At 48.7% G+C, this 23,478-nt stretch overlaps 1 protein-coding gene and 1 long non-coding RNA gene across 2 annotated transcripts in view; both read left to right on the top strand.

The window, feature by feature from the left end:
- Positions 1 to 11,193, top strand: part of ENOPH1 (enolase-phosphatase 1) — a 37,435-nt gene extending 26,242 nt beyond the window's left edge. Inside the window, exons 4-6 of the mRNA XM_059385923.1 lie at positions 2,407 to 2,539; positions 4,500 to 4,623; positions 10,074 to 11,193. Coding sequence (XP_059241906.1) covers positions 2,407 to 2,539; positions 4,500 to 4,623; positions 10,074 to 10,213 — 397 coding nt within the window. The 3' untranslated portion in view covers positions 10,214 to 11,193. The remainder of the gene's footprint in view (positions 1 to 2,406; positions 2,540 to 4,499; positions 4,624 to 10,073) is intronic.
- A 2,593-nt stretch (positions 11,194 to 13,786) lies between these two features.
- On the top strand, positions 13,787 to 20,540 carry LOC132016171 (uncharacterized). The gene is made up of 4 exons (XR_009403908.1): positions 13,787 to 14,019; positions 16,070 to 16,141; positions 17,605 to 17,774; positions 20,286 to 20,540. It is a non-coding gene; the product is annotated as an uncharacterized LOC132016171 (long non-coding RNA).
- The last annotated feature ends 2,938 nt before the right edge of the window (positions 20,541 to 23,478 follow it).

The following is a 23,478-nucleotide window of genomic DNA, read 5'->3' on the forward strand; positions in this document are numbered from 1 at the left end:
TGTGATTTCTCTCTGTCAAATAAATAAATAAAATCTTTAAAAAAAAAAATAAATAAAAATAAAACAGCTCCCAGGAAAAGGTGTCTGAGCTCGGTCACATTTGATCTTCAACAGACAGTGCCGTCGGGCTGGTTCTCAGGGCCGTCGGGTTTCCTGCTTTCTGCACTACCGGAGAAGGAACGATGCTGTCAAGGATTTATATGTCATCTTGGGGTCATTCAAATTGTCAGCAGTGCCACTCTGTCCTGTGTTGGGGAGCAGCTTCCACACACCCCTGAGTCTGGGCTGTGGTGTTCCTGAATGCCATCCTGTCCAAGGAGACTCGGAGTCCTGTATTGCTGAGGAATTCTTTCTTTCTTTCTTTTTCTTTTTTTTAAGATTTTATTTTTAAGTAATCTCTACACCCAACATGGGGCTCAAATTTACAACCCTGAGATCAAGAGCCCCTGCTCTGTTGACTGAACCAGACAGCACCTGCTAAGAAACTCTTACCACAAAAAAACTAATGTACTGTGTGGTGACTAACATAACATAATTTAAAAAAAAGGAAGAAATCCCCCTTTTTAAAAAGATTTATTTATTTGACACAGAGAGAGAGACACAGTGAGAGAGGGAGCACAAGCAGGGGAAGTGGGAGAGGGAGAAGCAGGCTCCCTGCTGAACAGGGAGCCTGTTGTGGGACTCGATTCTAGGACTCTGGGATCATGACCTGAGCCAAAGGCAGATGCTTAATGACTGAGCCACACAGGGTGCCCAAAAAGAAATTAATTTTTTTTAAAAGATTTTATTTATTTATTTGACAGACAGAGATCACAAGTAGGCAGAGAGGCAGAGGAGGAAGCAGGCTTCCCACTGAGCAGAGAGCCTGATGTGGGGCTGGATCCCAGGAACCCGGGATCGTGACCTGAGCCTAAGGCAGAGGCTTTAACCCACTGAGCCACCCAGGTGCCTGAAAGAAATTCTTGATGTGACACTGCCACTAAGGATTTTAGGCCATTGCCTGATGCACAGCAGAAGACCCAAGACTACTTCGAGTTGCTGCTATATTTTTTTTTTCCTGTCAAACGATTTGCCCTTCCTCTGTGTATTTCACAAGGGGCTTCTTCTACTTTTTAATATATTTTTTGAAGATTTCTATTTATTTCTTTGAGAGAGAGCACATGCAGGGCAAAGGGAGAGAGAAGCAGATGACCTGCTGAGCGAGGATCTTGACCCCGGTGCTCAATCCCGGGACCCCGAGGTCAAGACCCAAACTGCAGTCAGATGCTTGACTCCTACCGTCTGAGCCAGCCAGGCGCCCCGGGGGGCTCCCACTTTTTAAAGGACACGTTAGGATTTCAGGATAGGCCAGTCGTCTGGGAATATCCGTTAGTTCAGTGTGTAAGACACTAAATGATGGAGTTGAGAGAGGATGCTTGAGCTAGTCATAATTAAGTTTCCTTAATTATGAAACCAAGGACTTGAAATAAGTTACCTTAGACCTCTAAGCCCTGACTTGGAGCAATAACAATCTGCAAATTCAATGTGGAAAACTCCTGTCTCTGTGATTGCAGCGTAATGCACAGAATAACCCACGGTCATGGGTGCTGGTTTCAAACTAGTTGACCTTCCTTCAGTCCATGCCCTCTAGTAAGCTGTTGGATCCAGTAGGAGACTTCCTGATATTTTCCAGTTAATCTGCTAAAGATGACTGGTTGCATGTTCCAAGTTCTTGTGCTTCTCTTTCTACCTTATTTCTGTGATAATTCCACCACCGAGTATGGAAGAAGTTGTAGAACCGGGAAGCAGGACTCATGTCAGGAATCAGAAAAGTTAGACACTGCCAATTAGCTTACGTGACATGGTGCGGGTCTCTTAACTGATTTGTTATGTCATTTTTTTCTATATTTTATAAGTTTAGGTTTTCTTAGTTCTCAAGAAAAGAGTTCCATTTTATAGCTGGTTACATATGAATAGCTTTGAACTCTCAAATGTTTTCCTTGTAATTGTTTGGGAGCAAATCTTTTTAAAGGTATTTCCATGCTTTCTGAAGGCACACTGGACATAATAGCCGCCTCTTGTCATGAATTTCATCGAAGATTACATAATTGTTATTTACCTTTTTGAGTTCTTTGGGAATTTAACAAAGCATTTTATTTCATCCTTTATTTGTAATCACTTTTACTATTATTAGTGTGGCCGCCTGTCAAAGACTATTCTGTGCACCCACGTTGTTGCTTCTAATCTGCTGTGGTCTTGGAACCCCAGGGACTTGGTAGGTTGGCAGGAGTTTGCAGTCTCCTGGAGGTGCTTCTCATGGCGACCCTTTGGGCTCAAATAAAAGAAACTTGTTACAGCTATTTTGATTGGCTTTCATCAGGCTAGATACCATGTTCCTGCATTTGAACTTGATGGTCTTTCCTCTAGGTTCTTCGAAGATGTAGTTCCAGCAGTCCGGAAATGGAGAGAGGCTGGAATGAAGGTGTATATCTATTCCTCAGGGAGTGTAGAAGCCCAGAAGCTACTATTTGGGCATTCTACAGAGGGAGACATTCTTGAGGTAGGTTACCTGATTACTGTTTTTCTGACACTATCAAAGCATGTAATAATGAATCTTAAAGGAGTATCTACGATTATAAGCCAAGTCAGTGTCCAAATCATTGCGTGTATATATGCCAAGCAGGTGGTGAAGAGAAGTGGGAACACTGGGGAGTGGATTCGAGGGAAGGGCAGAATGTTTCTGTTGTGCCAGTCTTGGCATCCGAGGTGAAGAATGAGCACCAGGGGAGTTTGTTGAAAGTGTAGATCCCTGGGCCACGCTTCCTAGCAAATCTGCACTGGCAAGTCTGGGAAGGGAGGGGCCAGGAATATGTATATGTATATGTAATACAGCCAGTAAGGCATGAGCTGGCTTGTAAATCAGTTGTCTTGCTGACATTAGAAAATTGTCAACTCGGATGAAACTCATAGGCCACTTCTTTTGGTTGTTTCAAGGAGCCAGTGAGCGGTACGGCAGCGGCACGTACCCCCTTCAGACACGTGCATGTACTTTAATGAAGCGGTGCGCAGGGTGGCTCATTTGTTCCTGGCACTTTGGAGAGAGAGCAGATTTTATTTTAGCAGAAACCGCATTCTCCTGTGAGAGGACTGAGTGTGGAGTGTTAAGGACACCTGTTACCTTTCCTGTAGATGAGAAAACTCCTGCTCCTCTGTCCCCACCATCCCTGGGCCCTCTGGAGGACAGGGCGGGCACTGGGAAAAGGGAAGGCATTTAGGATTTGAAGAAGAAATGCTGACTGACTGAATACAGGCTGAACTTAGTGATGTGCACTAGGTCACTCAGCAGCTGTCTTTTAAATAAATGTTTATTGAGCCTCTGCCAGGCACAGAGAAAGAACACTTTGGCTTCGGAGGTATCCTTTTCTCATTTTAGTACTTCCTTGTGTTTTATCTTAGTTTAGGTCAAATATTAAATCAAGAATAAAACCCTTTAAAACCCTGTATTGGTATACAGATACGTGTATCTCCTGAATACAGATGTAAACAACTCTTGTTCTCTCTGATAGGACAGTAAGGTGATAGTAGATAATACACAATAGTTACTGAATTCAATGATAAAAAATGTACTTGTGGGGGTACCTGGAGGGCTCAGTCGGTTAAGCGTCTGCCTTCGGCTCAGGTCATGATCTCGGGGTCCTGGGATCGAGCCCCACATCAGGCTCCCTGCTCAGCAGGGAGTCTGCTTCTCCCTCTCCTTTTGTTCCTCTTCTGCTCATGCTGTCTCTCTCTCAAATAATAAATAACCTTTTTTTAAAAAAGATTTTATTTATTTATTTGACAGAGATCACAAGTAGGCAGAGAGGCAGGCAGAGAGAGGGGAAAGCAGGCTCCCGGCCAAGCAGGGAGCCTGATGTGGGGCTTGATCCCAGGACCCCGAGATCATGACCTGAGCCACCCAGGTGCCCCTCAAATAATAAATAATCCTAAAAAAAATTTACTTACATACCTCTAACTCTTGCCTGACCCAATAGACCAAAATCTCAAAGGTCAGCAGCAGAGAAAGAAAGTTAAGTAGCAGTTTACTAATGAGGCAGGTTAGAGAAATCTGTTCTTCTTGGGGTCAAAAGAACAATATTCGGGACCTATAATCAGGAGTGACACCTAGTCCAGTAAATAATTTGGGTGCAAATAGGGTTTTAAGGATACAAAGTCAAGCATGTATATTTTAAAAGGTTTTGAAGATAAAATTAACGCGAATCAAAGAAAACCAAGTAAATTGTAGCATGATTATATATACATTGAATTGGTAGTTTTCTTCCAAATGTTTATTTCTGTAAAATCTTCCTTTATTTTCTATAGATAGCCTGCGTAAAGTTCTCTTTTAAGCAGACTTTCAGGGATTATTTATTGAGGGGACGAAGTCACTGTGATTGTTGTGTATTTCAGAGCAGACGAGGAGAGACAAAGGGTCAGGTCGCAAGTGTATTTGTAACGTCGATCTTTCCTCGCCCTGTGTACAGCTTGTTGACGGGCACTTTGATACCAAGATCGGACACAAAGTGGAGAGTGAGAGTTACCGAAAGATTGCGAGCAGCATCGGGTGCGCCACCAACAACATCCTGTTTCTGACAGACGTCACCCTGGGTGAGTAATCCCACCCCTTCTGTTGTATACTCGCGGGTGGGCGCCGAACCTTGCCCTGCACACATGCGGCCTCTGTGAAGGTTTGTGGGGAGCCTTGAGAAATGGAACGGGCTTATAAAAAGAAGCCGTGGACCAGCCGATCCATGTTTCTCTCCATTTTCCCATCCTGGCGTTTGTGTGTGGGCAGGTGGCACTGGAAAGACTAGATCTTCTCGCTGTCACTCTGTCCACGGCCCCCCACCTATCCCCCGCACACACGAACACACAGACGGGCCGGCAGAACAATGAAGGACAGTTTCAGGGGCGTCCCTGGTAGGAGCTTGCAGGCAAGGGTGTGAGGGTAGGTGCGTGGTTAGACAGCGACATAAAGTTGCCGTGGACCTGAGCACGTGTATCTAACAGCAGTGATGGAGGCTAAAAGCCAAAAAAGAAGCAAAAAGCTACAGGGAGGGAGAATTCCCTTTTCCTCTTTGTTCTGGTTGACGAGCATGGCCCCTCCGGGAGCAGGAGCCTCCTCTCTGCCTTCCCTCAGGTGATCTCAGTCCCCAGACACCCCCGTGCTCGGAGCCTCTGGTTGCGCTTGATTCACTGCTGAAAGGCAGACCTGTTGCCCCGGCGGGGCCCTCTTTGTCACATATGGTGCGGTGGCTCACGCACTGTTGCTGTAAGGACTGAATGCGGGTGGCAGCCTATGCTCGACTCTGTTGGTAATTTAAGTGAGTTCAAGAGCACTTTTGACTGGATGTAAAACAGCCACTCCAGCTCTTGTGTGAGAATGTACACGCTCTAGAGGATTCCAGCAGGAAATCAGGAGGAAGCCGGCAGCAGCAGGCGAAGAGGTAGTGGGTGCTGGTGGAGGACTGCACCGCTTCTCCTCGGAAGGCGTCTGCTGGTGCGGCTTTCCCACACCCCCACCGGCTCCGGCTGCGGACGGCTCGCTCATGGCCCTCGGAGTTCATGCATCTCCCGGGGCCTGTTTGTGGTGCGTTCATAATCACGCTGGTATTTGAGGGCCCTCCTTTATGTTTGTGTTCCTCCTGCTAGTGGGCTTGTGTGTGGCCGCTTCCGTCTGCCCCAGAGCAGGACTTGGTGGACCGCGCAGCTGCTGTGACACACGACGTCTGGGTCCGCCGGCTGGGGAAGGGCGCTTAGGCAAAGAGACTGAGGGCTCGGGGCGCTCTTGCCTGGTTGGCTCCATGTGACTCCTGGCCCCCCCCCCCCCCCCCCCCCCCCGGAGCCTGTAGGCTGTCTCCCTCTCCCTGGTCCTTCCTGTCGTGTGGAACTAGAGTCGCCCCTACCCACCGGGACTTTCAGAGATAGGGCCCAAAGGCAAATCCAAGCTGCTGATGGACATACCTTACCAGAGGTGGAGTGTCTGAACTGGGATCTTGCTGTGCTGCTGACCTTTGACCTTTTGGTCTGCTGTGTCGGGCAAGAGTTAGAGGCGAATAAGCAAGTACTAAGTTGCTAAGTGGTTTTTTAAAAAAAATTTTTAACCAGCATAGAGATGATGTAATGCCTTCAAAAAGTGATAATAATGTTTTCTGGAGAAAGAAAGTCTTAATTTTACTTGGCATACAGTAGACATTCAGTGAGTGTTAAATTTCAGGCCTTGGTCAGTGTAGACTGAAAGCTTTGATCCAGGTAGGTGGTACCAGATCACGCCACTTGTTTTCTTGAGTTTTGAAAACTCAGCAGATTGCGTGTCTTACATGTCCTGGCTTGGGTCCAGAGTCCAAGGGTTTCTACAAGACTTGTCTCAGTTTTCTGCCTCCGGAAGAACTTTATATTTACTTTCGGGCTGCACTGAAGGAGAGGAACAGACAGAAGGACGCATGGACACGCTGCTTCAGGGTTCCCTGTGTAACTAGGTAGCTAGGCCACGTAGATGTACCAAGGCCAAGCGTCAGCCTTGGCAAAGCCATTTCACTGGGCCCCTACCCTGCCTGGTTAATATTTGCCTGTCTTATTCCTCTACAGAAACTTTTGCCAATTCAAAGCTATGGTATACCCTCCCTTGTGAATGGCTTTTGGGGACTTAGAGAGGTGGGGTGAGGGGATTGCTTTAGAGAGGTTCGGGGTGTGAAACACAGCAGTCCCCGTGACGAAGGATAATTAGGAGACCTTTTACTGTGTTTTCTTCCTTATGGAAAGGAGCTAGGCCTTGCTCTGCTGAGACTAGCTGCTTTAATCTGTAAATTGCTTTTTTATCATCATCCATATGGAAGGGGCTGCTGGAGATGCAGATCCGTGGTTTGCCGTCTGTTGAATTTCCTAGCACCCTGGAAGAGAAGTTTACGCAGGCTTGGAGTTAGAGAACTGCTCTGTGGCTGGTGCTCCTGGCGTGTCAGCCTGTCCCGAGTATTCTGGCACTGAACGTGTTGTGATCCCCAGGTCTTCTCCCCATTCCTCACCTTTTGGCTACCGTTAATAATTACAGTCCCTTCTCTAGTAAGGTCATGTACAGGTTCTTCATATTCTTGTCTTGAGCCACATTTTTTTCCTAGTTCTTATCATAGTACATCTATAATTGTAATATCCTCCTCTTTTCACTTAAGCTGTTCCCTTGGGCTGCAGTCCCAGAAACTATTCTTAACTTTAGCAAATAGAGATAATCCCCAAATTGGCCTTGAAACAAAACTGGCTTTCTCCAAGGTCTCTGCACGGAGGTTTTGTTCTCGTCCCTCCTCCTCTGCCAGCTCCACACCCATCTAAGGCAGTAGGGCCAGAACGGGGCTCGTGTGTAGCTCGGATGGGAGCAGGCAGCTGGCTGCTGGCCTTGTTCTTTCCTGTCACTTCCGATCCTCTGTTGGGTACCACATGCCCAGGCTCCGTTGCCACGGCAGAATGGAAGACTAAGTTGATACCCCAAGTAACATCCAAGTGTGAAAGAGAGACCCGAAAGACATTTTCCTCTCGGAGGAAAGGAGGGAGGCCCAGGGTTTTAAGTCAATATCATGCCAGTAGGGCAAATAGATGCTTAGGGACAGTTGCCCAGGGATGGTCTCAGTAAGAGGCTGAATGTGCCGTGGCCACTAGCGAGTGTCGGGTCCCATGTGGACCGCTATGGCTCGCAGTTGGGATCATGGGTTGCTAGTCAAGGGAAAGCTGTGTTTGCGGCGGTCGGCTGGGGACTAGGGATGAGAAGAATAGCGCCTGCACAGTTTGCTCGGAGGAAGGGATTTCCTCATGAAGAGGGGATGGTTTAGCACTTTGTTTGCTCTGGGAAGGTGACAGCCTTTCACAGGACGGGAAGCTAGACATTTGAGGTTGGTAGGTGGAAGAGAGCTCTGCCCCACTTCCTTTCTCTGGGAACTTCTAATCTCTCTTGGCACGGCTGCCCTTACCCCATGTGGATGGTGCGACTGTTTCCCAAAGGTCAGGAAGCCACTGAGGTTTCTTACTACACCAGATCGGAACTCCACACAGCGTGTTCTTTGCCGGTTTCGCTCTATTCAAATATGCTGCATTTGACCCACGTCCTGTCTCCCACACTCACTCGCTCCATTCTTCCAATATTTATACGTGTATTTTGTCTGCCCAGAATGCCTCCTCTCTTGGCAGTTTTGTTTCCTCAAAACTTCTGATCAAAACTTACCTTCTGTGCTGAGAAGTCATGTGTTAAATTGCAGATTCTAATTCAGTGTTCCATATTGGGGAGTTGAGATTCTGCTTTTTTTTTTTTTTTTTAAATTTTTTAAAAGATTTTTTATTTATTTGACAGAGAGATCACAAGCAGGCAGAGAGGCAGGCAGAGAGAGGGGGAAGCAGGCTCCCCGCTGAGCAGAGGGCTCGATGCGGGGCTCGATCCCAGGACCCTGGGATCATGACCTGAGCTGAAGGCAAAGGCTTAAGCCACTGAGCCACCCAGGCGCCCCTTTTTAAAAATTTTTTAAAAAGATTTTATTTATTCAGAGAGGGAATGAGCGAGTGGGGGAGGGGCAGAGGGAGAGAGAATCCCCAGCCGCCCCCCACCACTGAATGTGGAGACTGATGCCCAGCTCAATGCCATGACCCTGAGATCATGACCCGAACAGAAATCAAGAGTTGGATGCTTACCCAACTGAGCACCCCCTCTCCAGGAGCCCCAGAGATGCTGTGTTTCTTAACAAGCTTTCAGGCGATTCCCGCACCTCAGGTCCGTGGGTCACATTTGGAATAGTATTGCTATGGAGCAGAAGTTGACAGGTTGTTCTGTGAAGTGCCAGATGGTGTTTTTTAGGCTTTGCAGGCCCTCCGGTCTCTGTCACAACTCTTAAACCCCGTCCTCTTAGTGGAAAAGCAGCCATACAAAATATACAAATGAATGGCCCTGACTGTTCTAATAAAACTTTATTTACAAAAGCTCGTGGCAGGTTATGATTTGCTGTCCTATGTTCTAGAGCACAGACTTTCAGACCTCAGCTCTGCCACTCACTGGCTTGCCTCTAGCATGGGGTAGTAATACTACCTACCTCAGGGTTGTTGTGGAGATTTAAATGAGAATGGGAGCTTCCTGAGGGCCGGAGCTTTGTTTTGTTCACACATATCTGTTCCGAAAAGGGTACCTGGCCCATAGTAGGTGCCAAACAATACCAGGTGTTGCTGTTCTCTTCCACATGGAAGCAGAATGGAGAGAGGAGTATGACCCAAGGTGTATTAGAGATCTCCCCTGCTGTACCTAGCTTACCTAGTCTCCTTTGACTTGTCCTGTTTTTCCTTTACGCACCATGCAGTCACTGATCATAAGGTGCTCATAGTCTAATGCGAAGAGAGACAACAGGTAATAACGTGTCAATTCATACAATGTTGGTAGAGCCAAACACGAAGCCTTAGAGGAGCACGTGGGTTGTTCTAAGACACGTGGCGCAGTGGTTCTTGAAGGTAAGATCGTTGAGCTGAATTTTCAAGAGTAGAAATTTGCCAGGCAAAAAATGATGAGCAGGCGGGTCTGGGGGTAGGACATATTTGGGCTCCTGATGTGACAGCAGGAATTTTGGCCTGATCGGGTCACGGACTTCCATTTGTCCCATTGGTGTTTGTCCATTTGTCCCTAACTGGTACTATGGCCAACAGTTTGACCTTTGGGAAACACTCAGTTTTCTGTAGGACTGAGGCAGTGAGTGGAGGAACGTCGTGGACAGAACATAACTCTTTGCTTCTGCACTCATAACCACTTAAAGCTCGGAAGTCTGGGATACACAATACACCATACACAAGGACACGGAAGTCTAGACCACTCTAGTCTGTCAGGCACAATCATGTATTTTTAAACATTTTTTATTGTGGAAGCATCACATTTACATGGAGGAATGATGTGCTCAGTCCCCAGTGTGCCCGTCTTCTAGCTTCAGCAGTGATCAGATCAGGGCCCAGCTTGGGGGCGTCCTCCCCCACACGCCCCTGGTTCCTTTGAAGCAAACCTCAGACATCACCTGTCATGTTTCTGACACGGACTTTGACTTTCCTAGAGGCCAGCGCTGCCGAGGAAGCAGATGTGCACGTCGCTGTGGTGGTGAGACCCGGCAATGCGGGGCTGACAGACGACGAGAAGACTTACTACAGCCTCATCACGTCCTTCAGCGAACTGTACCTGCCCTCCTCAGCCTAGTGCAGGAGCCGGAGGGAACACCAGCCTCACAGACTTCTCCCTGTAGTCTAGTTTTATTCTAATGGTCAAAGTAACTAACTTAAAATCCATATATATACACACATAGGTATGCAAGTGTATACATGCATACATTTAAATTGCCTTCCACAGGCAAATAAGTGAAAAAAAAAAAATCTCTGTTCAGTGAAATGGAAACTTATTTAAAGATGCTTTCTGTGTAGAAATTGTTTGAAACCACAAATCTAACCCTTACTGAGGGCAAAACGTAGCTGATAGAAGAATTACCACAGTGCAGATCACATGTGTCATGTTTATCGAGTCCTGTATCAATGTGGAAAGGTAGGTTCGAGAAGTTATTTAGAAGCCTTGTTATTTTAAAAAGCTAGAAGTATTTCACCTACTTCTTCCCAATAATAATTCTTCTTTTAAATTATGAGTTAGAAGATTGTGACAGCTGAATTTCAAAATATTACCCTCCCTCTGTACAGAATAAAAAGCCATTTATTTCTGCTCTAAAAGAGAGCAAAATTGGGAGAGGAAACTCATTTGAATCTTGAAGTTGCATGCAAACATCTATTACTGAAGAAACTTGAGCTGATCATTGTGGCATCCCCAGCAGCGGTTGCCTTACCAATGAAAAAAGTGCATTGTTAACAGCTAAAATAGGAATGTGACTCCTAATGTTTAACAGAATAGTCCTAATCCTGCCAATTGTCATCATCATAGATCGTATAGTTGCCTTTCTAACTACTTCTTAGCAGAGTTTGAGAATATATGTTGCAGTTTACTATTGAAAAGCAAAAGGTTTACTGAAATCATTCCTCAAGATCCTTCTAGAAGAGCCCTAATAATGTAATATTTTCCTCTGAAATGGATACGAAGAGTGTAAATTTTATAACAGCATTATTTATCCTGGTTCAATTCTAGTGGGATGTCATGTCAACTTCATGCTGTGATTAATAAAAACATTTTCTTCTTCACTCAGTTTTATGTAGGTTCCTGAACCATACCACCTATTGCCATAAACAAAAGACAAACTGAAGAGAGATTGAGAAAATAAGAGCTTTATTTTAGTTTTTGCCTTAATCTTGTGTGCGGATGTGTGTGTGTGTGTGAGAGAGAGAGAGAGAGAATGCAATGCCAGTGAAAAGGCATTGACTATTAGTTATGTATACACATATGATCTCATTGGTTATTATTTCATTTGGATAGTAAGCACTCATGAGTGGGGTTTCTTAGATTTTTGAGAGTCTTACGTTTGATTTATATAAAATAATGCTTGAAGGAAGATGTTTTCTTAAGAAAAGCTAAAATTAATCCTGGAGGAATAATTTGGGGGATGCTTTGAATATGAAAAAGTGTTACAGATTTGAGAGGACAGGGAATATAAAAGGCTTTATTTGATAGTTTTTGTCTCCTAGTAACTAAGAAGTCTGAGGACTATGAAAATTTGGAAGGGTAGTAAAAGGCAAATGAGGAAGTAAATCTTGGAAGTGGCAGTAATTTATGAATGGTAAAGCCACAAATGGCAATAAAGAGATGCACTTCTTATAGTTTTCAAAAAAGCTCATGAGAAGATGATAGAAAAGGTGTCTCTTAATGCCAGTAAAGGAATAATTGGTAACGTAAGGAAGAAGTGAGAAAAGATTATGCACCAGAGTCTAGATTAGAAAGGAATTGGGGTGCTTGGGTGGCTCAGTCAGTTAAGCATTCGACTCTTGGTTTCAGCTCAGGTCCTGATCTCACTCAAGGTTGTGAGATTGAGCCCCGCTTTAGGCTCCATGCTGGAGCCTACTTGAAAAGAAAAAAGAAAGGAAGGAATTAAAGGAAAGGGAGGGTGCTCTGTATGTAAGCCAAAAGAAAGTTGGGGTGGAGGTGTTGCAGTCTGTTGGGGCCGCTCTGACAAAATCCCAGAGACCTGGGTGGTTTATAATTAACAAAATTTGTATTTCTCATGGTTCTGGAGGCTAGGAAGTCTGAGATCATAGTGCTGGCAAGTTCACTGTCTGGTGAGAGCCCATTTCCTCACAGACCAGTCTTCTTTCTGTAACTTCACATAGTGGAAAGGGCAAAGGGGCATTCTTTGGGCTACTTTTATAAGGAAGCTACTCTGGGGGGCTTGACTGGTTCAGTTGGTAGAGCATGCAACGCTTGATCTTGGGGTAGTGAGTACGAGCCCCAATGTTGGCCCATAGAGATCACTTAAAAAATAAATGTGTGTGTGTGTGTGTGTGTGTTGCTAATTCCATTTAGGAGGGTTCCACCAAAGGCCCTACCTCCAAATACCATTGCCTTGGGGGTTAGATTTCAATAAATGGATTTTGAGGGGGACAAGACATTCAGTTTACAGCAAGGGACGTTTCCTATCCCGGATGAAAAAGGCAGCAGAAAAACTTATTAGGGGGGAGGGGAAAAGGGAGAGGGAGACCCCTATAAGGGCTCGATCTCACAATCCCGAGATCATGACCTGAGCCAAAAATGGTCCATGACCTGGACCATTAATCTGCTAATACCCAGGCGCCCCAAGACTAATGTATTTTGGGTAATTGAGATTAGATTCAGGAATAAAGAGAACGTCCGCCATCAGATTCAGTTTGTCAAAGTGGGAGGTGAAAGGAAGGGAAAAAGAAGTTGAGTGGAATATTTCTTAGACCCTAAAAACTCATTCACAAATGTTATGGAAAAAGATCTTAGGAAGAAGTTGAGGTATGAAGTGGACTGGTCATGAGGAAGGAAAAATGCCTAGAAAGCAAGAAGGGAGCTCGGTGGTGAATCCACAGAAATTCATGGTCCTTATTAAGGGAAGGAGGAAAGATCTCACCTCTGGAATTTCCAAAAAGAGATCAAAGTTATTACATTTTGTCAGCATTTTGTTTGCAGAGAATTCTAGGGGAGAAAGTCCTTAAAACTGTGGCCTTTTTTATTCCTGTTTGTTAACGCACATCTTCTACCTCAGTTCTGCTCTTTCTCACCATGGCACTGATTTGGATCAAAGCCCAAACTGATTTATTTTTATTTTTATTCATTTGACGGAGAGAGAGGGATCACAAGCAGGCAGAGAGAGAGGGAAGCAGACTCCCCGCCGAGCAGAGAGCCCGATGTGGGGCTCGATCCCAGGACCCTGAGATCATGACCTGAGCCGAAGGCCGAGGCTTTAACCCACTGAGCCGCCCAGGCGCAGTGATCTCAGCGGTCCGTGTGGGGCTCAAAGTCACAACCCCGGAGAGCGGGTCGCGAGCCCTACCGACGGGACGAGCCAAGCGCCCCCAACCCGCAGACTGGTTCCTTGGAAGGGAAGCGTCAGAGGCCGTCGCTGATGTCATCAGCGTTTCTGGGGTATCGGGGCTTCCTGCTTGGCCTCCTGGGAGACCGGCCTCAGTTGCGACCCCGAACTGACCCCCGAACCGACGGCCACTTGGAGCTGCACGAGGGACGGCTGAGGGCCGCCGGCGGACCGCGGAGACAGGCGCGCGGCCGGCCACGCCCGGCAGATGGCGCTGCTCCTCCAGGGACCTTCCCCGCTGCGAGGCGGCCGCGCCCAGCAGGTGGCGCCGGGCGGCGGCTGAGGAGAGAAGCGAGCGGGTCGGCGGCCTGCGACTGAGGCGCGGGATCCCGCGGTCGGGCCGGACGGCAGGGACCGCCCACCCAGCCTCCTCCTCGCTTTTACTCCTTCAGTCACGTCGGCAAACAGCACTCGAGACCGTGCTTTCCGGTCGCCGGTTTCCCGCGGCCTCGTGAAAAAGGATCTTCAGGGTCTTGAAATTCCCGCCAGAGCGCGAAGGCCGAACAGTTCGTCCTCGCACCGCGTAAGCCCAGACGGCACCGTGTCCCCGTCTTTCCCCCGCTCTTTACGAAGAACTGTCCGTTCGCGCGAACGCGCCGGAGCAGCGCACAGGAGCCCAGCGCCTCCCCCTCGCCCAGGCCGGTCCCTCGCGCGTGGGGGGCGGGGGGACGCCCGGGGGGGGAAAACGCGCGAGCTGCCGGCGTCTGTTCTATTCGCGGCACGTGGGCTGGGCCGGGTTCGCGGCGAGGGTTACCGTCCTGTCCTACGCCCCGGGTGCCTGCCACCTTGGCGGGGGAGCCAGGGAACAACAGCAAAGCCACGAGGCCGCTGCCGGGGAGCGGCCGGAGCTCCTGTCTCCCACGGCGGCGACCCGGCGGCGACCCGGCGGCGACCCGGCTGCGACCCGGCGGCCGAGCTGGCGGTGGTCTGGGCCTCGCGGGCGGGAACCCGGAGGGGCGGGGGAGCCTGGTGAGCAGAGCCTGACGCCGCTTCCGGCTCCGGGGGGTCGCGACGGGCGGCGGCCCTCGCGTGGGTGGAGGGCGGCCTCTGGCTCCGGCGTGCGGCGAGCCCAGGCTGAGGGAAGCGGAGGCTCGAGGTCCGTCGGTTTGCTCTTCAGAGAAGCGACGCGGCAGTGCCCGGGCTTCTCTGTCAGACGCCTCTCCGCTCCGTCTCTTCTTTCCTTCCGCGGGCCGCGCACACGGTTCGCTCTCGGCGACTTCTTCCAGGGCAAGGTTAAGTTCTGCTGCGAGGTCTTTCCTCTGGCCGCGCAGTGACCGCGGTCGGTCGGCCCCAGCCCCGCCCGCACGCAGCCGCGGGTCCGGGGTCTCTCCGGCTGCGCGCTCGGCGGCCCCGACGGCGTCCGCGGCCCCTGGCGGCGGAAGGGCGTGCTGTTCCGGTGCGCGGACCTCCCGGCTTTCCTTCGGCTGATCGACTTCTTCGGGAACGTGCTTGTCCGGTCGCGATCTTTGAAGACCTGTCGGGACCTGCGCTGGGGCCCGACGGCGGCCGGCCCTGGAGCGTGGCCGCGCGCCGCAGAGAAGTGCGGCGGCGCGGCTGTCGCGGAGCGCTCTGTGGGGCCGGCTGGGCCCGCCGCGAGCCTGTCGCCAGTGAGGGTCCCCTTCGGAAGTACTGGGGAGTAGGACTTCAACCTCTCTTTTCGGGGTGACAGTTCAAGTCCGAGCCTTTCCAAGCCCTTACCTGCCGGAGCGTCGCACCCCCCACTCTCTGCTCTCAAGCTTTTCAGGGTGTCGGTTGTCCGCCCCGGCCCGCACCCACCGCGCCAGGAAGCCGGGGCGGACACCTCTGCGCTCGGGTGTTTTCGACACGGCCCGTGGGTAGCCCCTTGGCACCGGCAGCGTTCTGAGTCACGGAGCCAAGGGAAACCCTTGGAGCCGGTCCCCCAAGGAGCCAGCGGACAGGTGGCTATGGAGGGAATGGGGTTCTCGCCCCCCAGGTAGAATTCGCCCACGGGGAAGCCCTCGCCTCCCGCGTGACTATCTGGACTTGAGCGAGGTTGTTGGGGCTGGGGTCCTGATGCACTCGGACTGACGCCTGTGTGCGAGGACGAGACACCCAGCAGGGACCCTCCCCAAGAACCACATCAGCCGCACCTTGTTCTGGACTTCGCGGCCTCCAGAAGGGGGAGAAAGCAAATTTCTGTTGTTTAAAACCCCGTTCGTGGTCTTTTGTTGTAGCAGCCCGGCCTGATGGGTGGGTAGTTCAGAAGCGCCATTCCTAGCGACGGAGGCCGTTGTTGTCCCTCTGGTGCTCTTTCCGGCCCCAGAGACACCGGCTGCTACTGTCAAGGCCGCCACTGAGCTGGGGCCTGGCGTGGGACCAAGATAGGCTAAAAGACCACAAAGCTCTCTGTTTGCACCGAGAGTCAGCCAGATTTTCTTGAGCAAGCTTCCCCCGCTTGCCCGAGCTCTTACTCAGTTTCCAGAGTTCTGGGACAGTTGTGTTTGGTGGGTTTTGCCAGTGTTGTATGTGTTGGTGTTTCAGAGGGAAGGACTGGGGTGTTCCTCACTCCTCCATTTTCACTGCTGTCTTCCCACCTGTTCTCTTCACCCCAGGACTTTGACACTCCTCCCACCGAGGGGGCCGTATGGTTTCTCCCGCCTTCAGTCCGCGTCGGGAGGTTGCTTGTGAGTGCTCCAACAAGAAGGACAAGAGAAGTTTCTCTGACTCTCCGGGCTGGGTGATAGAAAGGCTACTGCGCCATATCCTTTTTGTAGGAGCGGGGGTTACAATACTTGCTCTGGGGAAGCCGGCCCCCATGCTCTGGGGGGGCCCAAATTCACTCACGTGGAGAGACCAGGATGAGAGGCGCTAGGGTCCCAAACTGACGGCCAGCCTCAGGCTTCAGACACAGGAATAAACCAGGCCTCAGACTGCTTCCGGCTGTCAAGTCTTCCTGCTGAGACCCGGACCTCGCGGAGCAGCAGCGAGCTTTCTGGGCCATGCCCTGTCTGAATTTCTGACCCCTGGCCTCTGCAAATGTAGTGATTTTATGCTGCTGCATTTTCTGGTGACTTGTTCAACAGCCCCAGTAATTGGAACAGTCACCCAGTGAATTAAATGGTGCCAAGCAGGGGACAGACCTTTCCTCCCCTTCAGTATAGCTGGGCTGGGAAAGGACTGTGCCCAAGCAGCAGTTTGAGCGTGGAGATGACCTCATTCCTCACCCCTCCCTCCCTCCTGACAGTGGCATCTCTTGTTCTGCTAGACTTTGCAAGTGTCCCCATCTTCCCAAACACCCAGGCCCGGAACCACAGGGTGTCTGATTTTTTCCTTTCCCTTGACCCTCCTGACAGAGACAACACGTGATGCCCATTATTTTTTCCCTGGTGCTCACACAAATTTGTTCCTTCCTTCCCATCCCTAACGATGATCAGTATGATAGGAGAGTCCCCTGTGGTTTGAGACCACTGTCTCCTACCAGGGAAAGCAAAAGGTGAGACCCAGTCTGCCTCTCGTGCTCTTAGTCCTGAACCGACTTTGTTCCTGTGTTGGGCCCAAGACCTTTTCCTCCAGCTCCTCTTAACTGTCCCTGGCTACAAAGCTAAATTTGGCTTACAGAAGGCTAGTGGTATTAGACAGCGCTCCGATATTGACTGTCAAGTAAATCCCTTCGTGCTGCTTTCTCTAGAAATACTCATGAAACAACCATGGCTTTTTCCTTGTGTTGACCCAAGCAGCGTTTGTAGGGAGAGTTTTTGTGAGTTAAGCTAATAAATCTGAATATAGCCTACAGAGTCATCTTAGATTCTTACTTTTTAAAAACAGGAAAAAAATGGGAGTTTTTTAGGCAAGGATCCGGTTATCCCTACTATTTTATTTTTGAAGCTACATGAGTGGAAGTCTGCCACTGACAGAGTTTGTATACGATTATTTCAGGCCTCATTTAGACCATGGATCTTTGACATGTACTAGTTACAGCAGACACTATAAGAAATAACCCTTTTTATAATCTAGAACTTCCTTAAGACACAGAAAGCTGTTTGCTATGAGAAGCAGGAGAACGGTTACATCCTCTGAAATCTCACTGCATTACCATTGTTTCCTAAATGCCTTGAATTTTGAGCGGCTCACATTTTTTTTCTGACAGAGAGACCCTGCGAGCAGGATGGGGAGGAGCAGAAGGAGAGAGAATCTTCTGCAGGCCTGGAACGATGCGATGCGAGGCTCCATCTCCCTGCCCTGCGATCATGACCTGATTCAAAACCAAATTAGATGCTTAACCAACTGAGCCACCCAGCCACCCGGAGCAGCTCATATGTAAGACATTAAATCTTTAAAAAAGAGAGAAAAAAGGAAAAGGGGGGACACTACCAGGCCTTTATCATGAAAGTATTTACAAAGCATCTAACTCTGTGCCAGCCGCTGTTTTAGTGGCCAGGTGTGTGACAGACATGGGTGCTTGGGCTCTCTAAGCCACAGAAATTGACAGCAGGCCAAAAGGGAATCCCAGGCGAGGCGTTTATTAGGACTTAGGCACAAGGGAGATGGTGTAAGGGCGAAGTGTCCCGCAGGCTGACTCTCAGACCAAAGGCCGGGAAAAGTTTTCAGGGGGGCTGGGGTGGGAAAGGGCGGCGTCTAAGCATGTTGGAGCAGGGAGAGATAGGACGTGGGGCATGCGGGCACAGTGGACAGAATATGCCTCTCCGTGTATTGCCTATCTAACAGGTCATCTCTCCGCTCTGGGCATTGTTTTTAGTATTATAATGAGGGAGGAAGTAGGTGGAAGTTCAGCACTGGGGTCCATCTTGGCACAGATTGGTTTGGTCCAGTCTTCACCAGTCTTCATCATCCCTCCTTTCAGTGAGCAGCCTCCCTTCGCATTCCTGTAAGGTACACTATTCAAGGGGCAGAGAGTTTTAGCTGTCATAGAAGATGGACTCCTCAAAGGGCAGAGTTCTGTGGGAATGTTTGGGTGGTTAGGGTTGAGGGGATCTGAGTCCAGATCTTCTTCTGCCTCAGGTACAGAGCAGGCAAAAATCTCTGCAAAAAAAAAAAAAAAAAAAATCCCTGCCCTCACGGAGCTGCATTTTTGGGGATAGAGATAATGAGATAATGAACTAAGTGAAACCTGTAAGACAGTGTTATGTATGTTAGAATTTTAATTAATCACAGGACCCTGTTTATAAAATGCTATCAAGCAAGATAAAACTGGAAAGAGCAGTCCTGCTGGGCTGGGCTTGAGTTTTAGAGATTGGGTAGGCCTCGGTGAGAAGGTGACTCTGGAGGAGGTAGAAAGGTGAGAGATGTAAATATCTGGGGGAAGATCGTCCAGGGCACGGAGGTTCCAGCAAGTGCAGAAGTCCTGAGGTCAGAGCATGCTGGCTATTGGAGGAACCTACAGTGGCAGAGAGAATGAAAGGGAGAGAGACAGGTCTTCTTGACCCTTGCAGGCCATTTTAGTGCGTGAGGTTTTTAGTCTAAGTACAACAGAAGCCATTGAAGGGTTTTGTAGGGAAGTGATGATGATCTCATTTGGCTTTTCACAAGACCATTTTGCTGTGTCGAGGACAGTCCGAAGGGAGCAAATGATGGAAGCAGAGAGACCAGTTTTTGTACGCTATTATAAAAGCCCATGAGAGATGGAAGTTGCCTGGACCAGAGGGTAGCAGTGGATGAATTCCAGAATAATTTGAAGATAGGGTAGGCTGGATTTGCTGACAGATGTGGGGTGTGAGAAAAAGAAGAGATACCTTAAGATCACTTTAAGGTTTCAGTCTGAGCAACTGAAAGATAAGTTGTCCTTAAATTAGATGGGAAGACTCTGGGAGGAATTACTTCCTGAACTCGAGATGACAAGTAGGGATGTCATAAGTTCGTTGGATATCCAGAAGTCTGAGCTGGTGGATTGGGAGAGGTCTGCATATGGCAGCCTTTAAAACAAAAGGGCTGGATGCAGTGACCAGCAGAGAGGATGTAGCTAGTAAGGGAAGAGTTCCAAGGACTGAGGTGTGGGACACTCCAATGTGAAGGTGTCAGGGAGAAGGCCCAGCAAAGGAGGCAGAGGCATGGACAGTGAAGCGGGAGGCAAATGAAGAGGGAATGATCTCTGGAAGCCAAGTAAAGAAAATGTTTCAAGGAGAGAAGGGGGAAGTAGTGCTTATGGGTCTAGATAAGGTTGCAAAAGAACCAACCATTGTATGTAACATCACAAGGTCTCTGGAGAATGAGGGAAGCAGTTCCACGAAGTGGCAGGAGTGAGAGCTCCAATGATTGGACTGGGTTCAAGAGAGAATTGGGAGAGAGGGACTGGAGACAGCAAATAGGGACTTTCTTTAAATCTTTTCTTTTTAAAGTAATCTCTATATCCACCATGGGGCTTGAACTCATGACCCTGAGTTCAAGAGTCACATGCTCTACCAATTGAGCCAGGAGCCAGCTACCTGGGGACACTTTTTTTTTTTTAGAGATAGGAGAAATAAAAGCATATTTTATCCTGATGAAAAGATCTTTGCTTTTCCAGTAAGGGATTCAGCCTTGTCACGCACACTCCCCTCTTCGGACTGGTTTAGGTATTTGCTGTTTGTTGGAGCCCTCACAATGGGGAATCTGAACTGCCAGGAAGTGAGGATTGTGAAATCCAGCTTCTTTCATATGCAGAATGCCCCCCCCCCCCCCCCACCCCTTGATCCCCCTGCTTTGGGGAAACAACAGAGATTCGGTCAAGATGCTCCAAGGAATTGCATTTCTCTCATTTTTTGTTTGTGTGGTGCTTCACATTTGTGATTGGCTGTGTCAGCTCCACTGATCGCACCTTTCCCGGTTCTGTAGGATGATGGTTCTTCACGGATTCTTCATTACTCCGCTTCAAAGGAATGACAGTGACCAAAGAAGTCTTAAAAACGTCATGTGAGGGATGCCTGGGTGGCTCAGTTGGTTAAGCAGCTGCCTTTGGCTCAGGTCATGATCCCAGCGTCCTGGGATCGAGTCCCACATCAGGCTCCTTGCTCCGCAGGGAGCCTGCTTCTCCCTCTGACTCTGCCTTCCACTCTGTCTGCCTGTGCTCGCTCTCGCTCTCTCTCGCTCTCTCTTTGACAAATAAATAAATAAAATCTTAAAAAAAAAAAAAAAAAAGTCATGTGAACCCGGACAGTTGTAGGCTGTTCACAGAAATGTTCCTCCCTTCTGGGCACACAGTGGGAGCGTGGCTCTCAGATAAGACTGTGCAATGTGTCCTGCCCAATGAAATGCAAGCTACATGATGTTTGTCACTTCCTAATGATGAAGTTCTAGAACCTAGGTGAGGTTCGGTGGGCTGAGGTCCGGAGCCGATGACCAAGAAAGAATTCTTGAGACATCTTTGGTGCAAAATGGTGGTTTATTAAAACACGGGGACAGGACCCGTGGACAGGAAGAGCTGCCGCTGCCCCGGGTTGTGAGGGTGGGCAGGTTATGTACCCTGTGGTTGGGGAAGGTGAGGGGAAGGGAGGTGTCAGTGGAGTTTCATATGCTAAAGAGGGCCTACAAGGTGCCAGGCTGTCCCAGGCCTACCGGAGGCCTTGCCCTTGCTGCTGGATCAATGTTGTCTTTAGACCAGCCATTAACATTAAGATAGTTGGGAGACTTTTTGGTGGGATGTCCCAATCCTGCTATCAATGTCTTTGTTAGTGAGATTTAGGACATTTGTAAGCCAAGGGAGACTCCCGTCTAGCAGGATTGTGAGCTCTTCAAGTTAACTATTTGCTTATTGTTCATGGCAGTCAGGGCTGCCTGAGGCATGCTACACATAGGACTGAGGGGTAGTGGATGGAGGGTGGGGTACAAGGCGCCAGCTTTTGTTTTGTCTTCAGCCAGCCTCCTGCTCCCTCATCACTAACAGAACCGTCAAGAACCACTGAGCAGTCTACGAGTTCTTAGCTGTCGGTGACAGTGGCAGAAGTACGTGTGGAGATGAAGCCTCTGTCAGCCAGGGTCTGAGTCATAGCACTGAGCGTGGCCCCCTTGCCAACGCCTGGATACACACCTCATGTGAGAAGTGAACTTAAGTTTTATTCCTTTTATTTTGGGACAGCAAAATCCAGCATACCCTGACGGACACAGTGCTAAGCAAAAATGAACCAATGTTCCATTCTCTGTTGAGGGAGCAGAGGCTGGCTGAGGACAAAGCTAAAGCTGGCACCTTACACCCCCTCTCTTCCCAACCTCGGTGACATGTGTGACATTCCTCAGGCACTCCTAGCTGCCCTAAAAGGAAAACAAATAATTAACTTGTAGAGACAGTCCTGCAAGACAGGAGTCTCCCTCAGTTTACAAATGTCCTTATCAAAAGCCCAACTTCCGGAGGCAAGCAACTCAGTTCCTAAAGCCCTAACATCACCCTCCCCTCCATAAAACTGAAGGAGGCTGAGGGGAAGGAAATGTAAATAAAGTTAAATTTCTTCTAAACCTAAGGCTCATTGACAAGGATGTGTAACAGGAGGACATTCCACCAGGAAACTCCCAACTGTCTTCATGTTAGTGCCTCATTAGAGGGAAAAACAACCTTGGCTTGACAATTACCAGGCCTCCAGTATCCTGACAGTCTTCTTTACCGTGACAGCTCTTCTGAACACCCCTTTATCCTCACCTACCCAACTCCTGTTTATGTAATCAGCCACTTCTCAGGATAGCAGGGCAGCAGCTCTTCCTGCCCATGGGTCCTGTCCCCATGCTTTAAGAAATCACCATTTTGCAGCAAAGATGTCATAATTCTTTCTTGGTCATCGGCTCCGGACTTTACCCCGCTGAACTTCACCTAGATTCTAGACTTCATCATTCTCCATTATAACCAGCAGAAGACCAAGTCTAGCATATGAAAGTTTCAGTTTCCCACATCAGGGGCAAAGAAGACCCAGAAACAGGTGGTAAAACTTCACCTCCCTGTCAGGTCTCTCCATTCAATAAAAAACGATGGAACCTTTGAAATGTCAACATTGTTCTAGAAACATCTCTCTCCCAACTAGGAGGAGAACTTTTCTTCAAGAGACCTAGTTGGACTACAAAAATGAAGTTTAGTTTATTACAAGCTTTGTTCTCTGGGCCACCTGCATCAGATCCTTCAGGCGTGCTCATTCCAAACACAGAGACCTTGGTTTTGGCTTCCGAGAAGCTTCCTGTGGTTCTTAACTCCTAGGAAGTACTGTAATCTTGATCTTGATTTATGTGTGGCCTAATAAAAAAATGTATTTGGTCTTTGTCCTAGGGTTTCTGCCACTAAGCTGCTAAAACTCTAGAAATTTCCTGAGTGACAGGAGTGACTTGCGTTATTCATTATAAGCCCAATCTTATGCTAATGAGGTCACTTAGGGAGGGGGCCCCCAGATAGGCTCAGGTCACCAGAAGACTAAGGGATTAGACCTCTTGACCAACCTCCAGAAGCAGATGTGGGGGAGGATGCTGGAAATTGAGCCCTATAAACTCTTGCACAGAGAGATTCAGAGAGCTTCTGGGTTGGTGAACACATGGGAACATTGGGAGCATGGCATGCCCGCACCCCTCCCCTTCCTTGTCCTGTCGCTTACTTTTGGTTGTTCTTGAGTTATATCCTTTATAATAAGCAGGCACACGTGTTTTCTGGAGTCTGGGAGACTTTCTAGCAAATTATCTAATTTAAAAGGGAAGGGAGTTGTGGGACATCCCTTTCCCCACCAATTTTATAGTCATGCAGTCTGTGGGACTGGCATTTGAAGTGAGAGAGGGCAGTCTCGTGGGAGTGACAATAACTCTGGGTAGTGTTAGAACGAACCAAATTGTAGAACATCAGGTTGGTGTCCAGAGAATCAGAGAATTGGCTGTGGGTGTTGGAAAACACCCTAGAGATAGATATGCTACCCCCATAACACAAGTATAATTTCTGGTATTTTTTAGAGATTTTGAGAGAGAGTGAGAGAGCATGACAGTGGGAAGGGCAGAGGGAAAGGGAGAAGCAGGCTCCTGATTGAGCAGAGAGCCTGATGCAGGGGTTCAATCCCAGAACCCTGGCACC

This window comes from Mustela nigripes, chromosome 1 (assembly GCF_022355385.1).
Source record: "Mustela nigripes isolate SB6536 chromosome 1, MUSNIG.SB6536, whole genome shotgun sequence".
In the NCBI taxonomy this organism is placed as follows: domain Eukaryota; kingdom Metazoa; phylum Chordata; class Mammalia; order Carnivora; family Mustelidae; genus Mustela; species Mustela nigripes.